The following is a 22,749-nucleotide window of genomic DNA, read 5'->3' on the forward strand; positions in this document are numbered from 1 at the left end:
CAGCTTAGCTGATGGATTCTCCTGTAGTAAGACACAATGGTTCTCCCTCCCAGTATTTTGAGTAGGTGAAAGTAAGGTTCTTTGTGAGTCAAACAAGTGACCTATCAGTCCTCTTGCATTTGAAACTTAAGCACCGACATTATGATCTTTGTACTCTTGTATTACTGAATTACACACAGAATATACACCACCTTAGAAACCAATCTGAAGTATTTCCATTCCCTACACTTTCATTCTGTTTCTGCTTTTCCCTTTATGTATTGGCTTTTTCTTCCTCTAGAGCGGCACAGAAATGATCACAGGGCTAGAATGCTTCTCCTATGAAGAAAGGCTACAGAAGAGAAGGAAGACCTTACTGTGACCTTTCAGTACTTACATGGAACAATGTTTTTCAGCAGAGCCTGTTGTGACAGGATGAGGGGTGATGGTTTTAAACAAAAAAGAGGGGAGATTTAGACTAGATATAAGGAAGACATTTTTTACAATGAGGGTGATGAAATATGGGAACATATTGCCCAGGGATGTTGTAGATGCTCCATCCCTGGAAATATTAAAGGTCAGGTTAGATAGAGCTCTAAGCACTCTGAATTTTGTCTACACAGATCCTGTAAAAGAAACTGAGGACCAAGAACAGTTACAGCTGTCCCTGTCCACATCCTGTCCAACCCAAACCATTCTATGATTCCAGACAAGTTCAGTTCTTCATAGCTGCCGAAACAGCCAAAGTGCTCCCCCACCACTATCTGTACCATCCTTTTGGGTTTCCTTTGTGTCTGGTATCATTATTTTGCTGTCAGTTGCAAGCTCAGTCTGCAGAGGCTCCCAAGGCTGACAGCATGACAAACACCTCACCTTTGTTTGGGACTGCAGAGACACAGCACTATACCTCTCTCACTCCTAAACTGCTTTTACTGACTACGTAAGTGCAGAAGGGCTAGCAAATTATTAGTAGTTCCTTTAGAGATGCTTTTTGAATTACTCTGCACTGCAACACAATGGCACAGAGACTGCAAAATTAAGTCCAGTCTAAATGGAAAGGAGATAATGTAATGTGCATGACATTAATAATTAAGGAGCAATGATCACAAGTGAATGAAAAATAGCACAAAGTATGGCTTCACTGGATCAACTCGCTTTTCTTCCATCTTCCGTCACTGTTTCCACTGACAACCCCCTCAGCCTCAACCTGCTTGAATGTGAGGAATCTGACTATGCTCTGCAGGTGGGGAGAGAAACAGCAGACTTTTTTTTTGCTAGTGATAACAACTGGAGCTTTGAAATACATTTCTTGGGAGAGATTTTAAAAAAAAAAGAATGCTATACAGTCATAGGTTTTAAAGAACAAGTTAGAGCAAGTTATTTGCAGGCAGAAAAATCCATTCTTCCTAAGGAATGAATGACAAAAAGGAGAGAAATATGACCTCCCAAGGTCCCTTCCACACTGACACAAGTATTTTTTTCTTAAACAGAACATAGAAGTAAGATGTATTTGTGGAATTTCTACTTCTTCCCCCAGTATCTGTCCTAACATATGTCAGCATTAAAATTTCTGAGCTGCTTCTGCAGGGATGCAGCAGCAAGACTGCAGATCATATGTAACTGTTTTCAGCAAGAGGAGTTTTGGGAACCATTCTGCCATGAGCATTAGCTTCCCACTTTTTAATTAAGTGTTATCCAGATGGGTAGCTTTTTCTATGGAAAAGGAGGTAAGATCAAACCAGAGTTGTTTGGAAGTCTGTAACAGGAAAAGAAAAACAAAGTGACATTAAGAACACAAAATGTCCTGGATTTGAATTTCTCACACATGGCTGCACAAAAGAAGCATGCAATGTAGAATGCAGAGCATGGCTGTACTTTCAGTATTCGTACCCTCTCCTGTGTTCCTTGTCAAGCGTGACTGGAATAATAGGATCACTGCCTTCCACATTCTTTTTTCCTGCTAAACCCTTAAGAATGTGTAACAAAAATTATTTTTTTTCCTAACAAGCAAAAAGAGAATTACCAAATTCTGCTCTTTACTTGCTAGAGAGGAACTGCCTTCTCAGATAAAACACAAGTGTTTGATCCAGAAACCGCATCTGCTCAAAAAGGAAACACGATCTGAAAACAAGATATAATGCACTCTATTGTAAAGAACTAAGCTCAATTCCATGGCACAACTGTTTCTTCAGTTTAAACAGAGCCACCATCTGTTAAAATACTTAAAGATTTTTTTAATTTAAAAAAAATTATTATGTCCTAAGTCCCTATCTGACCTAAGAACAGCTGCACTGAATCAGATAAAAGGTTTCCAGAGAGCATTCTCCCTCCATCAATGGCTAACAGCTATACCAAGTTATTCTAGAAGTACAATAAGGTGAAATGAATAGCTTCATGACTTGTACACTCAGTAACATCCAGTTTCCTTTGACACTGTCCCACAGCTAGAATTCTATCATCTAATAAACACCAAGCTCTGATCAAAGGTGTCTGATTTCCATCCTGTGCATGCACTCTTCTCTCTAGCAAAGCACAATGAGCTCATGCTATAGTTTCTCTCCTTGGATTATTGCTTGGTTTTTTCTCTTTTTCCCCCCAGGTGCTCATGCTTTTGAAGCTCTCAAGAGCATCATATTTTCAAGATCAAAATCCCCTAGAAGTCTTTGAGCTTGGTGGCCAGGAAGGCAAATGTTGAGTGAGGAGAGAGCACAGGTGTCTGTGCCAGGAAAGAAGACTTAAAAGAAAATTAAAACACACTTCTGTGTATTTCAGTGAATCACAGAATCACGGAATGAGAAAGGACCTGTTGGAAAGGACCTGTGAAGGTCATCTAAAACCCCTAATACAGCAACATTTACTCACCTAGAATAAATCACACAGGAACATGTCCAGGTGGGTTTTGAATGCCTCCAGAGATGGAGACTTCACAACCTCTCTGGGCAGCCTGTTCCTGTGCTCTGCCACCCGCAAAGTGAACTATTTTCTCCCTATGTTTACATGGAACTTCCTGTGTTCCAGTGTGTATTCACTGCCCCTTGTCCTGTCACTGGACACCACTGAAGAGAGTGTGGCTTCATCTTCCTGACACTTGCCCTTTAGATATTTATAAGCATTAATGAGATCCCACTGCAGTCTCATTCAAGTGAGGGTGCCTGTCTCTCTTTAGAAACAGCCAGCCTACTCAAGTCCAAAGAACAGGGCAAAAAGGCGGCACTGAGAATCTGAATACATGAAAATCACCTTCTGATCAGTCAAATACTCAGCTCAGCAATTAAATTACCTTTAAAATTCTTTCCCTTCACATTTGTTTTTGAAAAATGAAGTTGCATATATCCTGTACTACCCACATTATCCCATAAAACTATGCATAAAGTGTACCTGTAAAACACGTTTGAGCTGTTTCCACAGGTTTTCACTTAAAGGGAAGCTGAATTGTTAGGGTGGAAGCTAACTCTGAACAAATGTGCAATTTCAATAGAATTACTGCCAGGTCTTTTCCATACATCTCCCAATAAAAGAAACTGAGGACAAAAGAGCAGTGAACCATACTAGTAGAAGTTTTTAATATTTTAATCTGAGAGAGCAAAAAAAAATCCTCCCAAGTTACTCTGAAGCTCTTCAAGCAACATCACGAAGAGCAAGGCAACAGCCTGGGATTTAGAAGAGATGGCTGAAGTGGAAGTGACTGCTGCACAACACATCACTTCTACTCCAATACAGCACAGAAACATACACCAGAAAACCTCAGACATAAAGGAAAGTTCTCTATCTGCTGGAACATGAAAAGGAGGGAAGCAGCTTTAAAAAGGCATGTAAGATTTTGTTAAAAAGGAAGAAACATTTTCTTTACTATGAAGTTGTATAATTCCAGTAAGCACAAAATATTTTGGGGGATATAAAACCTGTAGCTGCTTTTTTGGGGGTTTTGTTTGGGTGGGAGATTGGGGTTGTTTGTTTGTTTTTTCCCAAAAAAAGATTAAAGAGGGTAAATATGAGATTTAAAGAGATGAGAAAAAAACAAAGGAACAAAGAATGCAGAATGCTTTTGTTGCCTCCTTATGTTGGGTTAAATACATTTCTATTTTTTCTCTACGTTCATTGCTACTTTTGAGCTTACTGCTTATCTTGTTGTCACACAGTTTTTACTATGAGACAGAGTGAGCAAAACAGTTGTGAAAGTTTCCTGCTTCCCAAACTGTTCCTTCTGGTCTCACTACCCACACCAGAGAGACGCAAAAGTTTTATTTTTAAGGCATTTTGAGAAAGTAATTAATTGATTTCCTAAAATATATCTCATGTATCACGTCAAATTTCTTCTGGGTTTGTATAGCCACACTTCTGAAGTGAAACTATGTGAGCCTCCCCTTTCATCACTGAAACTGACTCACATCAATGCTGCAATTCAGCAGTTTAAACCCCCTACATATTCAGTAAAATACTCTTGTCCCTATTCACTAAAGTGTTACTGTAAAAGAGAAAAAAATTGATATTACTTTTTACAGCACTATCTAGGCTATCCAAGTGACCAAAGACATGTAAATAGCAGAAGCATTCACAACTTTCTGTGCAAGAATAGCAAATAAAACCCCAAAAGTCTATCAGAATAGTCAGATATGCAAATGAAACTGAATGCTACACAAGCAGAGATTTGGAAATGCTTTTTACATATCTATGAAATTTCAACATCTTTGCAGGGCTCCTTTATCCATCATAAAGAAAGCTAATGAAATTACTTTTCCAAGACTTTTAGAACAACTGTTAAACTTCATCTTTTCATGTAAGTGCAGAGATGCATTTTTGGAAGCTACACACCCCTCATCTGCATTCTGAAACTAGCCTGTTTCATTTGAGTTACTTCCAAAAATGGTATATATCAGCTGAACTAAGGATTTACGAAATCAGCTCACAGGAAATGCATTTTGGAATGGAATGCACTTCCAAAGCAAGCAGCCACTGCACTCTGGCACTCCTGGACACCCTGGCACAGCACTAAGGAAACTAGCACCACTGAATGGATTACTAACCCCTTCAAAGTACCACTCTAACCCAAATCCTTCCTCATTCAGGACTACAAGCCCACAACATGCTAAACAATGTAAAAGACAGACATTTTACTCAATTCATCAATAAAAACAGAACGGAGAGCTGATGTATAGGAACATTATACATACCTGTCTAAATTTAGCTCTAGCCTCCTTTTCCTTCATTCTTCCATGTGCAACCAGATAGTCAAACACTTCCCCTACAATTCAATAACAAGATAAATCAATGATAAGTTCAGGATCTAGAGATTTCCCATTAGCAGCTGCCCACCAAGAGCATCTCTGGAATGAGAGATTCACGACTACAGGTTAGCTCAAGCAAGAATACAACTATGGAATTTACTATACCATAATCTCCTATACAAGATAACAGAAAGACTTCACGAATGACTGGATAGAGACCAAAAAGAAACCAACCCAAACATTTCCTTCCAATTATTTATGATAGAAACGGAGCAGCATACTTCTGTTTTATAAATAAAGATGACATAAAGGTTACTTTTGCTCCACAAAAAACCAAACAAAACCCCAAACAACAAAGCCAGAACCAAACAAAAAAAAAGCCACAAAAAATCCCCAAACAAAACCAATCAATCAAACAAACAGCTTCACATATAAGAGCATATGATCATCATACCAGCACTACAAGTTTTTTCTTTGTGCAAATGTATAAAATTGTTCTGACCAAACCCAGAAATCTTAGTTTTAACCTAGGCTTGGATGCTACACTGAGAAGGATAATTCCTGAACAAGCTCAAAGTTCTATGGTTTTGGACGACTGAAGGAGATTACTAAAGATCTGATGCGTTTTGGTTTTTTCTCTTTAATCAATTCAGTCATTTCACAGCATGTCACACAAACTGCTATTTGGCCCACTGAGACACTTCTCATGTTTGTGAGAGCATGGGAGATTTACTTTACCAAAACCCAACAGTCACACATGTAAGAACTCCTAAAAATATGAACTAGTTCTAAAAACTTTCCACTACTATGCAAAACTTAAGAGGTGGATCATGTATCTAAATATTCTCCACTAAACAAGAAAACATTCTTTTGTAGTTAGCTGTCTCACAAGGCAAGAGTTGAGTAACTACACATTTGTTTTTTATGAGAAGCAACTGCACCAAAATGGAATTAAAAAAAACCCAAATCTCAAAGTCATGCAGCAGGAAAATCAACTGAGCCATCTGAGGGAATGTCAGGGTTTTTACAAAATAGCCTTTCCTTCCCTCTGCAGTGGCTCATTTAATGATTGACTCAGGTAACTCACACCTCTTTCTCTGAAAATCTTGATGGAACAAACCTGGACACTTCTTCACATTTCAGGGAAAAGAATAATAGAGAAAGAATTATCCCAAATTTAGGCAAACTGTTGCAATTGTAGATGCATATTCTTTCATCTTGCAGCCAGAGTTCATACATATGATGCATTATCAATATCTCGATAAAGAGAAAATACAAGAAGTTGATGCCTGCCACAGACTACCAGTCACTCCTTTCTTGCACAACATATATCCAAAGGGCACAGCTTGTAGCCTTTTACATCAGCACAGCATGTACTCCTCCATTACACTACGAAAGGTCCTCACTGCTTTAAAGAACTGCTGGAACTTCTACCTCCTAAAACCTAATCGCTAGATGGCAATAGAACATCACTTTTAAGCCTAGTGCTACCAAACAGCACAGAGATGCCTCCACAAACACCTGTATTAGTCAGTATTTTAGCAACTGTGTTTCTGTTTAGACAAATCTTGGCTTAGTCTTCTTTTAGAAGAAAACAGACAGGTAGAGAACCATTATTTGTAGTAATTCAAACCTAACATCATCTCATGTCAGAGTTCCATACTGATTTTCTCTGAAAAAAGTCTTTGTACATCCCTCTCAAAACTAAAGTATCAGCTATGTGAAATTCCCAGCTGCTGATGCCAAAGGGTCATGCTGACATGCTGAGTGCTATTAGATTTTAGCCAGCAAGGAGTAACTTAAGACCAAATGGCTTGATTCTAGCTCTGGTGACACTGCACGATGCGTGATTCCACCCCCCACCCACAACAGGGAATAAGTGTTTGAAGCTCCTCCTCAAATGGCATAAGTTTAAGTCTAACAGTTCTTGGCAGTAGAAGGTCTGTGATTAAGATAGGCAAACATCATCAACACATGAAAAATGGAGGTTGCAGTATTCATGCTTTGAAAGCAATCTTTAGAGAAACAGAGAAATGTCTCATCTGAACATATTTTTTACCCATTATCTCATACAAAATAGGACAGCAAAGGAAGCTGAACCAATCAGTTGAGAAAGTCAGCACTTCTTATGGATAGGAAAAAACTGATGGCTGAGCAAAGATCTGCATTGATTTTGACTTCTGAAAACAAAGCAAATGTTACTAAGCTGCAGTAAGTGCAAAGGCTGGTTTTAAAAGTTTAACTAATGACGTTGCCTAAAGAAGTCCAGAGAATATTACAGATTTCACTTAATATTTTACATTATTATGAAATTAACATTGCTGAAGGAATGGTAAAGAAAACAAGTGCTTTTCCCACTTGGCAGTTTGTTTAGATTTCTTATCACAGATGAGAGGTACTTACCCCCACTTGCATATTCCATTATTAAATAGAGAGTTTTTTCAGTTTCAATGACTTCAAATAGTTTCACTAGAAAAGAAGAATATTTATTAATCAGTTAACCAGTTGCAGGATTATATTAGCACCACAATTCTGACAGAAAAAAAACCCACAACTACTGGTCTGCTGCTTGACAATATCAGACTATTACTGTAAAAGAGGCTTTTTCTATCTAATGTTCCTAAATGGAAAATACTGCAACACATTTGGTCAGCTTACAGAGAACACCTTCTCAAGAAACAATACTTTGCTGTTGTTACATGGGAAAAGCAACTAGATTAAGCAGAACTTCCACATATTTGAGCATCAACAATAGCCATTTTCATGCACTGAACTGGCATACATGGTGACAAATCAGTTATTTGGCAGTGTGCAGACAGTCCTGCAACAATGCTACATGATTTAAACGTATAATCCTGAACAATTTCTTGGCCATTACTCGGGCATGGTATACCCTTACTTTTAGTGAGCAGCTGAATTCAGTCAAAAATCAGTATTGTACTCTGAAGGACCAAAATAATCAATTACCTATGCAAATAACAGTTTTGTGGAGAGGCAAAAACATTTTTGCTCCCTGGTGTTGTTAAGTTTTGGGGGTTTGGTTGGTTGGCTTTGTTTTGCTTTTTAAACACATAGCTCTGAAAAAGTATTTATTACTGCTACTTTACTACAGTAAATGAACAACATATTTTTTTTAACTCATGCCACAACAATTTCATCAGTCAAAAAAATCATATTTCTCCTGAGTTAGAAGTTATATGAAAGAAATTAAGTACCTATATTTGGATGATTTAAGATCTTCATTATTCTTACTTCTCTAAAGAGCTGAAATAAACATAGAACATGAAATAAGTTAAAGGAACAGCTAACAGCCATTATTCTTAAAGCCTGATCACTAAACACAAAAGGTAAACATTACTATTTGTATTTCGATGACCTTCGAATAAGCACTTATTGAAGGGAAGAGTCAAGGGCCTGCTTATTTTAACATCTCTCCTTTGAAAAGACCCACAAATAGCTCCACATAAGTGATCTTAGTTCTGTGGTTCACAGAAGACCATTATGAGCCCACACATCTTGCTGGCCAAGGCATTTCACACCATCTTTCACCCTCTTCACAGAAGCTACTGTTTTCAGAATTGTGGGAAACCTTCCACCCTGAGCACCTTTTGAAGACCACTGCACTATGTTACTGGTATGAATCTACATCTCTCTGGTACTTTGGTAAAATGGAATTACTAGTAAAAGAAAATCAGGTACCTTATATCACACCAGAAGTGTGTTACACAACCACACCAGCAAGGAGCAAATGTTAAGGACAGATGGGGAGACAAGGCTCCCCCATGGCCCTTCAGAACTATTCCTGCAGAGTGACTGAGGCATAGTAGCATCAGCTCCTGGGTTTGTCACCACAGCTCCACTGTCTCACTGCCAGACATCCAGCCTCCACGCCTGCTCAGCCAGTACAAGACATTGAATGTACTAACCAAAATCAATGAGGAAGAACACAAAATGGTGGTTTCCTGACCCCAGCAGCCATTATTTCACAAGTACGCACTTGAAAAGATCAGCCTGCTCCCACCCTCTCTTCACCATCCACCTTTTCATGCAACAGGACTGAACCACTTCCCTTGATGCAAGCACTGGTGATAGCACAAGGTCCAGGAAAGAATCCAACTGGAAACTCTCAGAAAATATTCACCTCACCAAATAAAACCACTCCACCTCTAAGCTTCCTATTGTAGCTCCCTTGCCCAACCCAGCACACACATTGTGGCAAGATGGGTGGTTAGGGAGTACAATTGCCCATTTCAAGCTGCAGAATCACACCTACAGGGCCACATTCAGTGACTATGCACTGACTGTAAGAAAACTTGTTCCACTCCTTGCTTCCCAAACACCAATACCCATGTTTAGTTTGAGTAGTTACTGCCACAGAGTTCAACTTTGCCAGTCAGAGAGTAACCCATCCTCCTGCAACTGGGTAACACGGGAATGACATTTAACAAATAAGTGAAAGAAAAGCTTAATACTAATCAGCTGTTAATTATTTTCACCTCTGAAAATTTACTGAAAAGACAATTATAAAATGCACATAAATCCCTAAGTCTAATACTAAAAACACAATGGGTGTTGTTACTGCAGCATAAATCATTAATAGCAGATGAAGTCAAAGTAGTCCTAGTTCTTCTCCTAAAGACCCAAGATAAAAATTACCACAAAAAAACCTCTGAAGTGCCAATACTAGTTCTGAAAACCCTAAGAATTACCTTTTTAGACAGAACACTATACAGCAGTCCATTGTGTGGCTTGTTTTCCTTTCCAACTTCCCCCATGCCAGTCTGAAACCCTAGAGAGTCTTGATTGTTTTCTAACAGCATGCTTCAAAAAGCTAGAGGGACTAAGAGTGGTTTTATTACGTACCTAACACCTACTTGTACAGAAATATTGCTAATGTAACATCATACTGAACTTAATGTAAAGAGACTGAAGCAGAACACAAATCCACAGCTCCACAGGAATGCAAACATGAGAGAAAGAATTCTGTAAATAACAGATAGCAGCATTGTTATTAATGACAAGGGAGCAAAAATTGCTGCTGCAAGATTCGCCTCAGGTCAGATTTCAGATAAAAGTGAAGACATTTAATATGTCTACATATATTACTAACAACTCAAAAATCTGTAGGTGTACTCAATAAAAGCAAAAAAAAGGTGAACTATAGGAAACAAACACAAAACAAGAAGCAGCAACAAAAAAATCGTTGTGCCTTCTTGTCTTTTGTAACAAAATGTAGGGGTTGGGATTTAAATTAATAGCATGGGGGTAGGGGGGAAGTAAATAATTTGTAGACCAGTTTTTCCAACCATTCTCTGATTTCTGTGAAGATCAAGATTTGTGGAGCAATCTTCCTTGTATTGCTCAACAGACCTTCTGCCCCACACTACAGCCATAGTTGTGTATGGCACTATCTGAATGCAGAGTAAACCAAGTTTTCCAAATGCTTTTAATTCCACAGGGATGTATGCAAATGAATGCTCAACACTGTATTACGTATTATACTCTAATGTAAAACATCATACAACCTTCACACACCAAGCTGAAAAAGTATCTCCCAGACTTTCTGCTCCCAAAATTTTATGTTCATCAGCTTCTAGCATATGAAGCAGTAATTATCATCACATAGTAAAATTCACTGCCAACAGGCAGGTGTAGCAAAAGCTCATACAATTGAGGTTCTCTGCTACAGCAACACAGCAGCAGCAGATGTAACACTGAACATACTGTGAAGTTTCTCAAGATGGAAAACAATTGTCTTGGTTCAGGAACTCATCACAATGACACCATAAAGGAAGACAACCACTGAAAACAGTGCTTACGACTTTTAATGTCTAAAACAGAAATTAAAAACTACTCCCAAGTTGTTGAACAGCTCATTTTCCATCAACAAGAGCTCTACAAATGTTTCTAGGCAAAGACAAGCATCCTCAGTCTGCCAAAGAAATGGCCTTCAGCTTTGTTGTGGTCTGATCCTTTGACTGTAAGCCGTGTTAGATACGGAGAAAGAATTACATTTAATTAACCCTGCTAGCTGACAAACTGAGTACAAAAAAACCTTACACACCAGCAATGGAAGCACAGACACATACTGAGTAATAATCTTGATTTAATTTGACTTGAACTTTATTATGCTGACAACTGAAACAACAAGGGAGTCAGGGGAAAGAAGTACCCACCTTATAAGTCAACTCTTTGAACACAGCAATACGTAGATTATAACTGTTCCTGCATTAACTATTGTAAGATTTTCAGCAACAAATTATTTCAAAAGTACTGGAAAAGTGTGCTAAGAAGTCAGTACACACCAACACATCTAGGAAAAATTCCCCCAAAGCATGGACTTTTCACGAGATGTTGTCCCAAGGCAGATTATGCTTGACCAGTATATTAGGCTCCTCCTGATAACCACCTACTGAAACATGCCCTACATATAATTAGAAGCCTCAAGCAGGAAGCCTTTACACAATACAAGTTTGCCTCAGAGAAACCACAACCTGAAAAGAGAGGAAAAAAAAAACCCAAAGCACCAAATTTGTTATAAACAAAAAAGCCTGGATATTTCCAATTTTCATCCCTTTCTTTCAGTTTTTAACATACTGATTGATACGTGGTCAGAAAGGACACGGGATGTGGACCGCATTAAAACTGATGTTAAAGAACTCTTAAAAGCTTTAACAAAAAGTGACCAAACAAGTGGCAAAACATCTGCACACAGTGAACAAAAACATTTGGCTGAGGAGCCAAGTTCCAAAAAAGGAAAATGGAAAGTGCTGCAGTGGTACTACGTGGACTCAGTAAAAAAAAAGGCACTCAAACATAAGATGACATAGCTAATGCAAATGAAAAAAAAAGTTGGGTTCTTTTTGGGGGGTGGAGGGGTGGTCTAGGAGGAAGTCAGCTACTGTAGCAGCAGCACTTGTTTTCAGTGAGACTGGAACAGGGTACACAAGCACATTTGTGGAGAATAGTGACTATGACTAACAGCATCCGCATGGGAAAAAAGTTCTAAGAATCCCCTTTCGTTAAAAGTAGGGAAGAAGTACTGCTTACAGTTTCCTTTTCACTAAGCATGACTGGCAGAGCAGCAATCAGGTCCTAAAACAACAGTTAGGAGTAGCTGCATGTGGCTACCACAGACTTCCTCAGCAGCAGGCAAGAAACTTGACTCTTCTGAAAAATTGTGCTATTGAATATTGGGCTGGCAGGACAGCAGCCGCCCAGAGCTTACTGTGAGGGCATACCAAGAATTACTGCTCCAGAAAGAAAAGCAAGTCCTTAACAAGGTTAACTGCTTCCTGGCAGCTGAAGTATTGGTGTGGAAGATGTGATACAAGGAAATCAGAACTGGCAGCCTTAATCACCATTTGCTTCCCCACCTAAGGATGACTAGAGTATGCAGACACACTGCAGCTGAGACATATATACCACACCCTCTTCTGGGCACAGCCCTTTCCTCCCCACCATACCTCAAATATTTTATCACTCTGTCCAGAACTGCAAGATCAGAAGCACTTCCATCTAGCTTCCCCTGTATCAACAGGCTGAGTGTGCAGTTAGATTCAAATGCACTGTGGCTACAGCACTGCTGACAGTGCTGGAGAAGAAGAGGCAAGAGTATGCAAGAAAAACTTTGATCAATCAAAACTGGTAAGTAGTGTGCTGTGCACTCACTCTGCTTACTATGACAGGCAGGCATTTAAAGAAAATTTACTTTTTGTTGAGTAAACTGAGAACGTTGATGTACCTTGTGAAACGTTTTTCTGTGCTTGTGTAATGAAGGAGCTGAGAGCGGAGAGCACACTGGCAACTTCCCATTCCAAATTTTATCTGATTTCTACCCTACCATCCTTCTAGACTCTCATTTAAAGAAACCCATCAGTAGACAAGACCAATTTACACCTCATAATCTAATTTCATAAATGGTACATAAAAATGAAATTACAAGAGCCATGAATGGACACAGAGCAGGCTGAAACCCAGGAATCAAACGGTCAACAAGCACACTGCCAGCTTGTGGCCTTGCCAACTGAGCACCTGTGACTTCTAAATGGTTTGCTTTGTACCTGAATACAAGCTCAAGCTAGCATTAAGTCCCAATCTCAAGATCACACCATTTGATGGGTTAAAACATCACATTTGTCTGAAAACACAGCTGCTCTATTTTTCTCTGACCATTCTTCCCATGCCCTGACCCCTTCCCTTCATATCACACAGCTTCTGTTTCTCTTCCAAGTGCTTCAACCATGTAACATTTTTTTCAGGTATTCCACATTGCACAGATCTGCCACACAGATCAACTTTATCTAATCCATCATTATTACCTAATTTGTATTTAATTTCCTCCCTGCTTACCCAGAAATTGCCAATAACCTCAGGGATCAAGGTGAAAAAATTTCTGAGAGAATTGGAACCATATTATATCTGTATCTACTTTTATCCAGTCCTCAGAGTCAGTAGGAAGCTGCTACCTGCTCAGACAACAGAGCCTTTCTTCTACAGGTTCTCTGCCTCCCAACCAGACCACTAAGTGTAAGAACTTGTGTGCTTTTCCAACTTTCTTGTGCACCATTAATTTTGATAAAAAAATCTTGTCGCATGATTGTGTCAGCATTTGCATAAAAACAAAATGCTCTCAAGTTTACTCTGGCAATAGTATTTTGTTTTGTTTGCAGGTAAATCCCAGGTATTCTCTTGTTCAAACAGAAATACCGTAATGAGATTTTTTAATTGAAGTACTCTAAAGTAAATATAAAACCTCTGACTGCAGCACTTAAAAGGACACAGCTAGAAATGTCCAAGGTAAAAGTGACATTTAAATGTACTTCCTGCAGGCACTCCAAAGCAGACTGGATTGCTTGATGAAAGAGTAAGATTTATCACTACCTACTAAAATAGATAAGGCAATACAACTGTAACAGCACATTAAACATTTAAGGCTAGAGGGAAGAAACCAGAATAGCCATGCCCCAATTTATTCCATAAAACTGCATCACCTTTCCTGCTGCAAACTACATGAAAGGCACAGATACTGCTTGGGCTTCAGTCCACAGGCAGCATTCTCAAGGCCAGTTGAAGAGGGCAGAACACAAGCTTTCTATTTGTATGCTTAAAGTGACCAGCAGGAAGGAGACGCGGGGGCATGAAACCAAACCAGAAACACTCTCTCTACAGGGTTGCTTAGGAGATAAAGGAAGCAGTTAATATCACTGTTTTTTGCAGTTTACAGCTCTGTACAAGTTCATCTTGAACTACTGCAGGGTTATCAAAAATCTCTCTTACAAAGCTAGTAATTAAACACAGTAGTCAGACGTGTGCAATGTATGCAATGCCTCGGATTCTCCAGCACAGGCATTCAAGGTTAATGGAGGGAGGTGGTGAAACAAAACAAGTTACAGTGGAAAGATTAAATGTCAAAACCTACCTTTTGTAGACTAGTCGGGTTCAGCTGTGTTTTGTCAATTATTTTTATGGCAACCTAAAGGAAGAGTTCATAATCAGTATGTTTCACATGAACAATGCAGCGTTATTACAAGTCAGTCAAATCCTCTAACAGAAATTGATAACACAAAAATCACTTCAGTTTCTTCAGCAAATTATGTACCTGTATTTAAAAGAAAATCATTTGGAATTAACTGCTGAAGTGTTACTTTGACTGCAACAAATTAAACAGGAATGGAAAAAAAATCCCTCATATTTTAAGCTTAAGACAAGTTCAATTAATTCTTTTGCTTGACATTAAGACCTATTACACTTGCTGAAGTGGAAGCTCCAACATCAGACAGTGCCCTAACAGTAGATAATCATAGAATCAGTCAGAGTTGGAAGGGACCACAAGGATCTAGTTCCAACTCCCTTGCCATGGGCACAGACACCCTACCCTAAATCAGGCTGGCCAGAGGCTCATTCAGCCTGGCCTTAAACACCTACAGGGATGAGGCCAAGTTGCCTACAGATATTCACACAGTATAATTACACAACAGTTTACATATTACTAACTGGGCATTGATAATTTGTGAAGATGCTTCTTAAAGCAGAGATTTCAGAGCAATCTCAAAGTAATTCCACACTGATTTTGCAAGAACTAAATTCACCTTTGGAAATTCACAAAATATCTGCACCAATCTGCTCTCTGATGGATATGAAAAGAAATAACGCTTCACTGTCAACAAAAATCCATTGGCTGCAGTACAAGCATTTAGGCAATTTCACTCCTTTACTGGTTCTCATCTTTTCAGTAAATACTGCAGAGAAATATTAAAAAACAAACAAACAAACAAAACCACCAAAAAACCCACAAAAAACAAAACCCCACAAAATAATCAAAAGAGAAATTCAATACCATGTTAACTAGTCAGAACTTGAAGAACTGAGACAATGAATAAGCTCAGAGAGGAGCTTCAGTGCAATGTAATTTGGCTAAAGGATGAGTTAGAACAGGAAATGGGAATCTTTCTAGAATTACATGCCAATTTGTATTTTTCCTTCCTAAATTAGAGACTAAACATACGAGAAGAAATGCTACAGGAGCCAAGGAGATGGTGTGTCTCAAAATGGCAAGATACTGCAACCAAGCTGATAATAATACCTCACTGTTGCAAAGCAAGAGCTTTAAATTTCTTTTGAATTCTTGGCTCAAACCGTAGATGCTACTCCTCATGCCACAGCTCCCATTTCTCTGCACGGTTTTGTGCTTTGTCATCTCATTAACTTGGGGCCAGCAATGTATGGTATAAAGAATGTCTTGCATCAAGGCAAATTTAGATCCTTACATTCATATGCAAAATCATGACGGAGAGGGCAAGAGTGGAACACAAAGTTAAACACTTGAGTGCATCACAGAACTTTATGATGGATATGTGTTTCCTGAAATGAAGCCTTTCTACATGCAGGATCCCTTGAGATGTCACCAAGAAGACATACAAGTATTGTTTTGCTTTGGGGAGTATTTTCTTTTAAGGTATGGTACTGAAACCAAAGATCACTATTTCCTGAGGCAAAATTCCATTGCAAAACATTGAGAAATCACTTTAAAAATACAAACAAGAGATAAACACATTAAGCAATAGGTGTTTTCATATTAGCAGCTGTGTACGAAACCAAGACAACATTTTTACCTCTACCATTACGCCTTGAACTACTGTCAAGAAAGTTATTCACTTCCACCAATGCCGGACATAAGAGTGATGCCTGTCAACAGCAGATAATCTGATTTGAAAATCACCTGTTGTATCAAGACTACCCATGCCAAAGAAAATGGCTGTGGTGTGGTAGTACATTTCACTCAGAAAAAGTTGGACCTTATGTTCTGAAATGTGATATTATGGTCAGCCTTTGAGGGACATAAATCTCATTTCAACACATGAAGTCTAAAGGCATTTGTTTTCTGCAAAAGACAGTTCACCTCTCTCACTGTGCACTGGTGCCAGATCAGAGACATCTCTGACACTAGTAAACAAATTTAGCCCTGGAGATACAGGAAGTACACACCTCAGTTTTCTTAAAGGCAGACTTGGACTTTTTAAGTGCACTAATCATAGCCTTAAAGGCAGAATGAATTCAGAGAATGCCTATCCACATGAACACTGAGAGTGTGTGTCAATACTGACTTTGAGAACTTGAACCCCATCAGCAGAACAGGGAGCAATTTGAGGTGCCTTAAGAAGGTTTCCAAATTACAGGCAAAGGAGCCTGCCCTCAAGAATAGTTCTCACAAGCCTGAGAAATATCATCTTCCATTTTACTAAGCGCAGATAATAAAGCATCAAATTCCCTTCCAAAGCAGAAACTTTACTCTCTTTACACAAAATTCATCTGGAATGATTTCAAGTATTGTGTACTGCGGCCAGTGTTGGAGGAATGCATGTCCACCTACGCTGTCAGACCACTGCATCAGCCATGATACTCTGTGGGAGATCATTAGTAGAATTAAAACTTTCTTTGCTTTCACCATTTGCAGTAACATGACTTAAAACATTAACTCCAAGTTACATAGGAGGAAAGAGGTCAAAAGTTGAGGTACTGTGCAAAGTGGCCAAACTGCCACTTTTCAGAACCTTTTCTCTCCCTTAAATTTCACTTTATCCAGGGGAAGCACAGAAAGATGACAGTAGATTCCTTGGACTCAGACTTGGATCCTGAAAGAATCTTGTCTCACTATGAAACTTCAGCTTCCTGGCTATTAACTGAGCACATGTCATCGATGAACAGAAGGAATACATGTGTTTTTGGCTGCAATTCCAACCACCTCAGTAACAGCAAAAGGTAGTTTTATCTTTTAGATTAATTTTGGCAAGCACGCAAAACTTGCCAGAGGAAATAACCTTTGATAGGTTACCACAGAAAATACATGGCTTAGAGTCAAAAAATTAACAAAAGCAGATTTACAAAGATTCTTGGTTTCAAAAGGGCAGACAGATAACAAATAGCACTCTCCTGGACAAAGAATCTTAAAGGAGTGCATTTCCAAACACCAGCTGTAGTGCAGCGGAGCTAACCCTCCCCTCCCTAACTGCAGTGAGCAGAAGGCCATGCACTACTTGGCAAGACAATTCAACTCCCTCAAGCTAGGCTCATGCTCTAATCACCCCACAAAGGGCTGAATATTTCTCCCATTCGGTTGTCTGAGCCTGGGGTCTCAACACACACCTTGCAGACACACTGAAGATGAGAATGAGAGTCCTGAACCTTATTCCAGTTTAGAACATGAAAGCTGCATCTCAGGCAACAGGAAAATTCATACTGCAACTACACTAGAAGAATGCCTGAACAAACACAATCCTCCCCTCAAGAAGCAACACAAAAGTGCTGATCTGCATGATTTAAAAGTTAATCAGTATAGAGATATAAAGTAGGAACAGCCACAAAGTGAAAGTGAACTTGACACTTAAAAACATTAAGAATAGCCTCATAGATAAGAAAGAAATACAGTAAGGATACAGCAGAGATGAAAACTCTTGAGCTTGACTTGTAAAACTGAGGACATGATTCTAGACTTTGGTACATAAACTGGACAAAAGAATAGAAACCAAGGCAAGAGAGCAGGCAGAAATGAGTGTGTAAAGCAGGAAATCACAAATTCAGGATGATGAGTGCTGTCTGGCTAAGGCCAGACTAAGAGTATTATCCCAGATTTCTTAAGAGTGGCAGGTTTAAAGGAAAAAAATTTAAAAGCACTCCTGTAGCACAGATTTCTAACATCCATCAAGAACAACAAAGCAGCACACATTTATAAATTACCAGACTTTTTTTTTCCTAGTAGAGCCATTTACCATAAAATTATTGAGCTAAGAAACTTGCAGAGAAAATAGGCAAACAAGACAGAAGGGTAAAATTCAATGTGTTTTCCTGCTGTGAATTGCACCCTATGGAAAGACAAAACATGACTATCTGCACTACTCTAAAGTTTCATTCGGGAGAATGCATGCATATTATTCAACTAGATAAGCTGAAATGTGCACAGAATGTTTTTAATTAAAAGGCTGAAGAGATTTTAGGTTGGAAATAAATGAGTAAGAGGTTTTCAAGGACATGACTGAGAACCAATCTGGTTTAATATCTGTATCAGTGGCCTTGGCACAGAAAGGCAAACTATAATGATTAGAGCTGTTGAAGGAGTTAAAGTGCACCATCAAATACAATGGAAAACTGATAGAAACAACCTTGGAGATGAGTTAGCAAAGAAAGCAAGATTGAACAAAGTACTAGGTGCTGTTGCTGATCAGAACCTAAAAACATCAGTGTGACAGACGTGAAAAAGGTTAGCACAATCTAAAGACTGATTACGTAAATACTGCTGTAGGGGCAAGGGTAAATGAAAGACACAGAGAAAACTTATCAAGGACACTGATCAATTCTGCTTATATGCATCTAACATATATAATCATCATCAATGCTGTACAGTTCATCCAGCAATAAGAGAAATTTTTATTACTCTTTTGCAAACAATAATTAAAAAAAAGTTTAAAGCATCTTTAAGATATTCCTATAAATCTAGCTTAACTGTCTCCACCAAAGGAATGTCACTCATTCTAGGTAACCAGGACCAGTGCACATGTCATCTAAAGTATTTATGCTCTGAATATATTGAATGACATCTATTCCACAAGAGTTAAAGGAAGCTTAGCACTTAAAACTTTTCAAATTTCACCATTCACACTGTCACTTTATTGATTGAAATTTCAGACAAAGATAAACCAGAGGTCAACACACAGTTGTGTGCAAGTAAATGAAAATACATTTCAACTTTTGCAAAACAATGTGTGCCACGTGGTACCTATCTCCAACTCCTATATCTGTAATAATAGCAAAAAATAGCAATTGAGTACTTGCATTTCCTGTGTTAAGTATCAGTAAAGAGAGGAGGGAACCTAAGTGAAAAGCAATTAAAATTAAACACCAGAAGGAAACTGCTGATCACTGAAACTGTTGGCTTAGAAGAACCCCAAACCTTCCCAATAGATCTTGGAAAATTATGGTCCCTCTGTTCCTCCTAGTGCTACAGAATTCTGTATTAGCTCAGAAAAAAGAAATTCCCTTGAAGTGCTGCAGTCAAACACACATCTTTCTTTACAAGTCCTTGCTGATATCAACAAAACATTTACTTAATTGGACAGGTTTGGCAAAAAAAGGTCAGTAAGGTGTTTCAGTGTATAGAGTTGTTACTACTAAAACAGCAACAAGAAACACCTTCTTGTAACAAGCAAACAGGACTACAGCTCACAAAATCAGAACCATCATTAAGCTCAAGTTATTAATTACATTACAATGGCACATAGAATCTAATTATGCAGCCAAGTTAGACATTGTAAAGAGATACAAGAGAAAGCTTGTCTACACCATGCAACATTGAACAAGACATGCAAACCAGCTCTGAACAAACTGGGATGTCTTCCCAAGGCTGCCTCACACTGCAGATACTAGCAAAACTCCTGAGAGTTAAATTGCTTTGGCAAGAAAATGCTGCATTTGCGCTGGCTACTCAGGCCATAATCAAGATCTGTCCATTCTCATTCCTGACTTGTCCTCCAAAACAGCTCTGCACTGTGTAATATAGAGACACCAAGGGGCAAAGCATCCAGCAAGTTCATTAAATTGATACACACTGAGCCCCTTTTTGGGAATGGAAGATTTAGCAAGGAATTCTAGTAGCAAACTTGAACGCAACTCAGTTGGACAGGGACTTGCGAAAAATACAAATTTAAGAGACTGTTTTCAAGCAAAACTGTTTTGTAATCATTACTTAAGAAACTCACAGTTTTCTAATTCTGGGGTTTTTTTCCTACATCAGTAGCAACATATGTAGTAAAATGTGCTAAGTGTTCACAGACTTAGATGATACTGTTCTAGGAGAACCTTTACACCTACTGCAATTGGCTACTGTTTACAACCACACCACTTTACCTCTCTGCCAGTTAGGATGTGCCTTGCCAGTTTGACTTTTGCAAAATTCCCCTTTCCAATTGTTTTAAGGAGTCTGTAATTTCCAATATGTGGCTGCTCATCTGCACATGAAGCTATAGAGTTCCTGCAGCGAGCTCCAGAGCGCCCAGTTCGAGAGGAAACTTCCTGCCGTCCATCTCCATGGGACGTGTGCTGCAATGAAAATATACACAGGTAAGGTTGAGAAACAAAAGACATCAATGATGAGAGGCATAGAACATTCATAAACATTAGCAATTCCCTTGAAGAAACCTTCAGAGGACCCAACTCAAGCTTGAAATTAATGCAGAACTTTGCTCTGGTAGAGCAATAAAGAAGTTCACAGTTCATAACACAACATCCATTTCATCACCTGGTAAAGACCAAGTGGAATGTCACCTGAACTGCAGAAACAGTTGAGCATTTTAAAGTAAATTACCTAGATTGCTGAATCAGTTACAGAACATGGAAGTATCTGACATCTGCATTACTTGGCCTAACTAGAGCAGAAGTGCCTTTGTAAAGGAGACACAAAGCAAGCTTTTCCAAGAGCACACACAGTAAAATGTTCGCTCTTACTGGACAGTTTAATACTACTGATAAAATCATAGTAGTATTTTTCCTCTTGTGCTAGATTTCTGTTTCTACAAAAGCTCATGACTGAAAAGACCCAGGACAACCCAGAGACCAAGGGAAGAAATCTTACCTAATGTACAGAAACCTCAGCAGTTACAGAGAACTGAGATACTGTCTGTAATCTGTTGAGCTCCTTCCACTCTGTTTCCCTGAACAGTTATTAATTGTAAAAATGAATGGATATATCCCAGCTGTAATATGCCTTTATTCATTAGATTACATGGCTAAGATAAAGCATTTCTTTCATTTCCTGACAGCCAGTTTCTGAAAGAGCAGGTCTCCTCATGTCCCTTAGTTCCCAACTCAGGTTTGAGATCTATATGCCAGCTTTGCCAATTAACGCATTCATTAAAAATGCTCAGTAGTCTGTGAACATGAAGTAAATGTCTGACTACCCAGAAGATGACACACTAAATTTATGGTCATTTCAGAAATCTCAGATCTCACTCTTCCACCCACTACTCCTCCTCTTTCTGAAACTCAGTGGGGACAACCAACAATGTGACACAGAGCAACTCTGCCTGAAAATCTCTGTAGCATAAGGATATGAGATCATAAAGCTAACAATCAGAGTATAGGCACACATGAACAAATCCACACTTGCACGACACTTGGCAAGTTTCACACTATTTAATAACCTGATGTAACCTTGTGACCACATACTCTGGCATTCTAAGTTCCTCAGTTTGTTTATTTGAGTGCAACAACTGTGATCAAATTACTTTAAAAACCACATTAATTTCATTTAAGAAATACTACTGGTAGGAGTCTAAAGCAACTCTTGGGAATTGTTTCAATAGTTACTATTTAAAAAATACACATACACACACACTGTGGTGCTGTGTTTGAGGATCAGTCTGACTTTACCTTCTCCTTACTGCCTGGCTACTGCATTGTCACCAGATCTGTACTTCTCATATAGGTACTTAACTACTATGATCATGTTACTTCTTTACTTTAGTAAATGTTGTGTATATATCTAAACAGGCTGCTGTAAGAATGATTAAAGAGATTAAAGATAAGGAAGCATTTCTTGTAGTTCTTTTCAGAACCCTCTCCTATTTTTCCAACATCTTTTTGTGAGGATCATGCTAGAACTGTACATGCCACACTGACAGCAGCTGCAGTAGGATGGCACACAGAGCCTGCATGTTATGTTCAACACTCCGCTACTTCACACAGAGAGAATGAACTTTTTTGGAAGATCATCTGTATCTGAACACCCAACAGTGACCCTAAGTCTTTTTAAGAATTATTGCTTCCCATTCTCTTACCACATGTAATTTGACTTTCATTCCTGGTTCTTCCTTACATTCATGATCACACATTCGGCTTAAGTTTCCTAACATGCAGGTTATTACATGTTCCTGGTGATTGTCCCATCCTGCCCTATTTAACATCCTAGCAATCTTTATCCTCGTTTTTGGGAGCAGTAGCATACATTTCTTCCACACCACTAATAACTGGGACAGGAACACAGAAGCACACCCAC

At 38.8% G+C, this 22,749-nt stretch overlaps 1 protein-coding gene across 10 annotated transcripts in view; it reads right to left on the minus strand.

Annotated features, from left to right (window-relative positions):
- Positions 1-22,749, minus strand: part of MARK3 (microtubule affinity regulating kinase 3) — a 62,877-nt gene that overhangs the window by 28,840 nt on the left and 11,288 nt on the right. For all 10 annotated transcript variants that reach the window (XM_064167085.1, XM_064167251.1, XM_064167002.1 and 7 more), the window contains 5 exons: positions 20,604-20,795; positions 14,626-14,679; positions 8,420-8,468; positions 7,608-7,673; positions 5,151-5,221 (listed from right to left, as the gene is read on the minus strand). In XM_064167085.1, the coding sequence (XP_064023155.1) occupies positions 5,151-5,221; positions 7,608-7,673; positions 8,420-8,468; positions 14,626-14,679; positions 20,604-20,795 (432 nt within the window). The remainder of the gene's footprint in view (positions 1-5,150; positions 5,222-7,607; positions 7,674-8,419; positions 8,469-14,625; positions 14,680-20,603; positions 20,796-22,749) is intronic.

Source organism: Pogoniulus pusillus, chromosome 1 (assembly GCF_015220805.1).
Source record: "Pogoniulus pusillus isolate bPogPus1 chromosome 1, bPogPus1.pri, whole genome shotgun sequence".
In the NCBI taxonomy this organism is placed as follows: Eukaryota; Metazoa; Chordata; class Aves; order Piciformes; family Lybiidae; genus Pogoniulus; species Pogoniulus pusillus.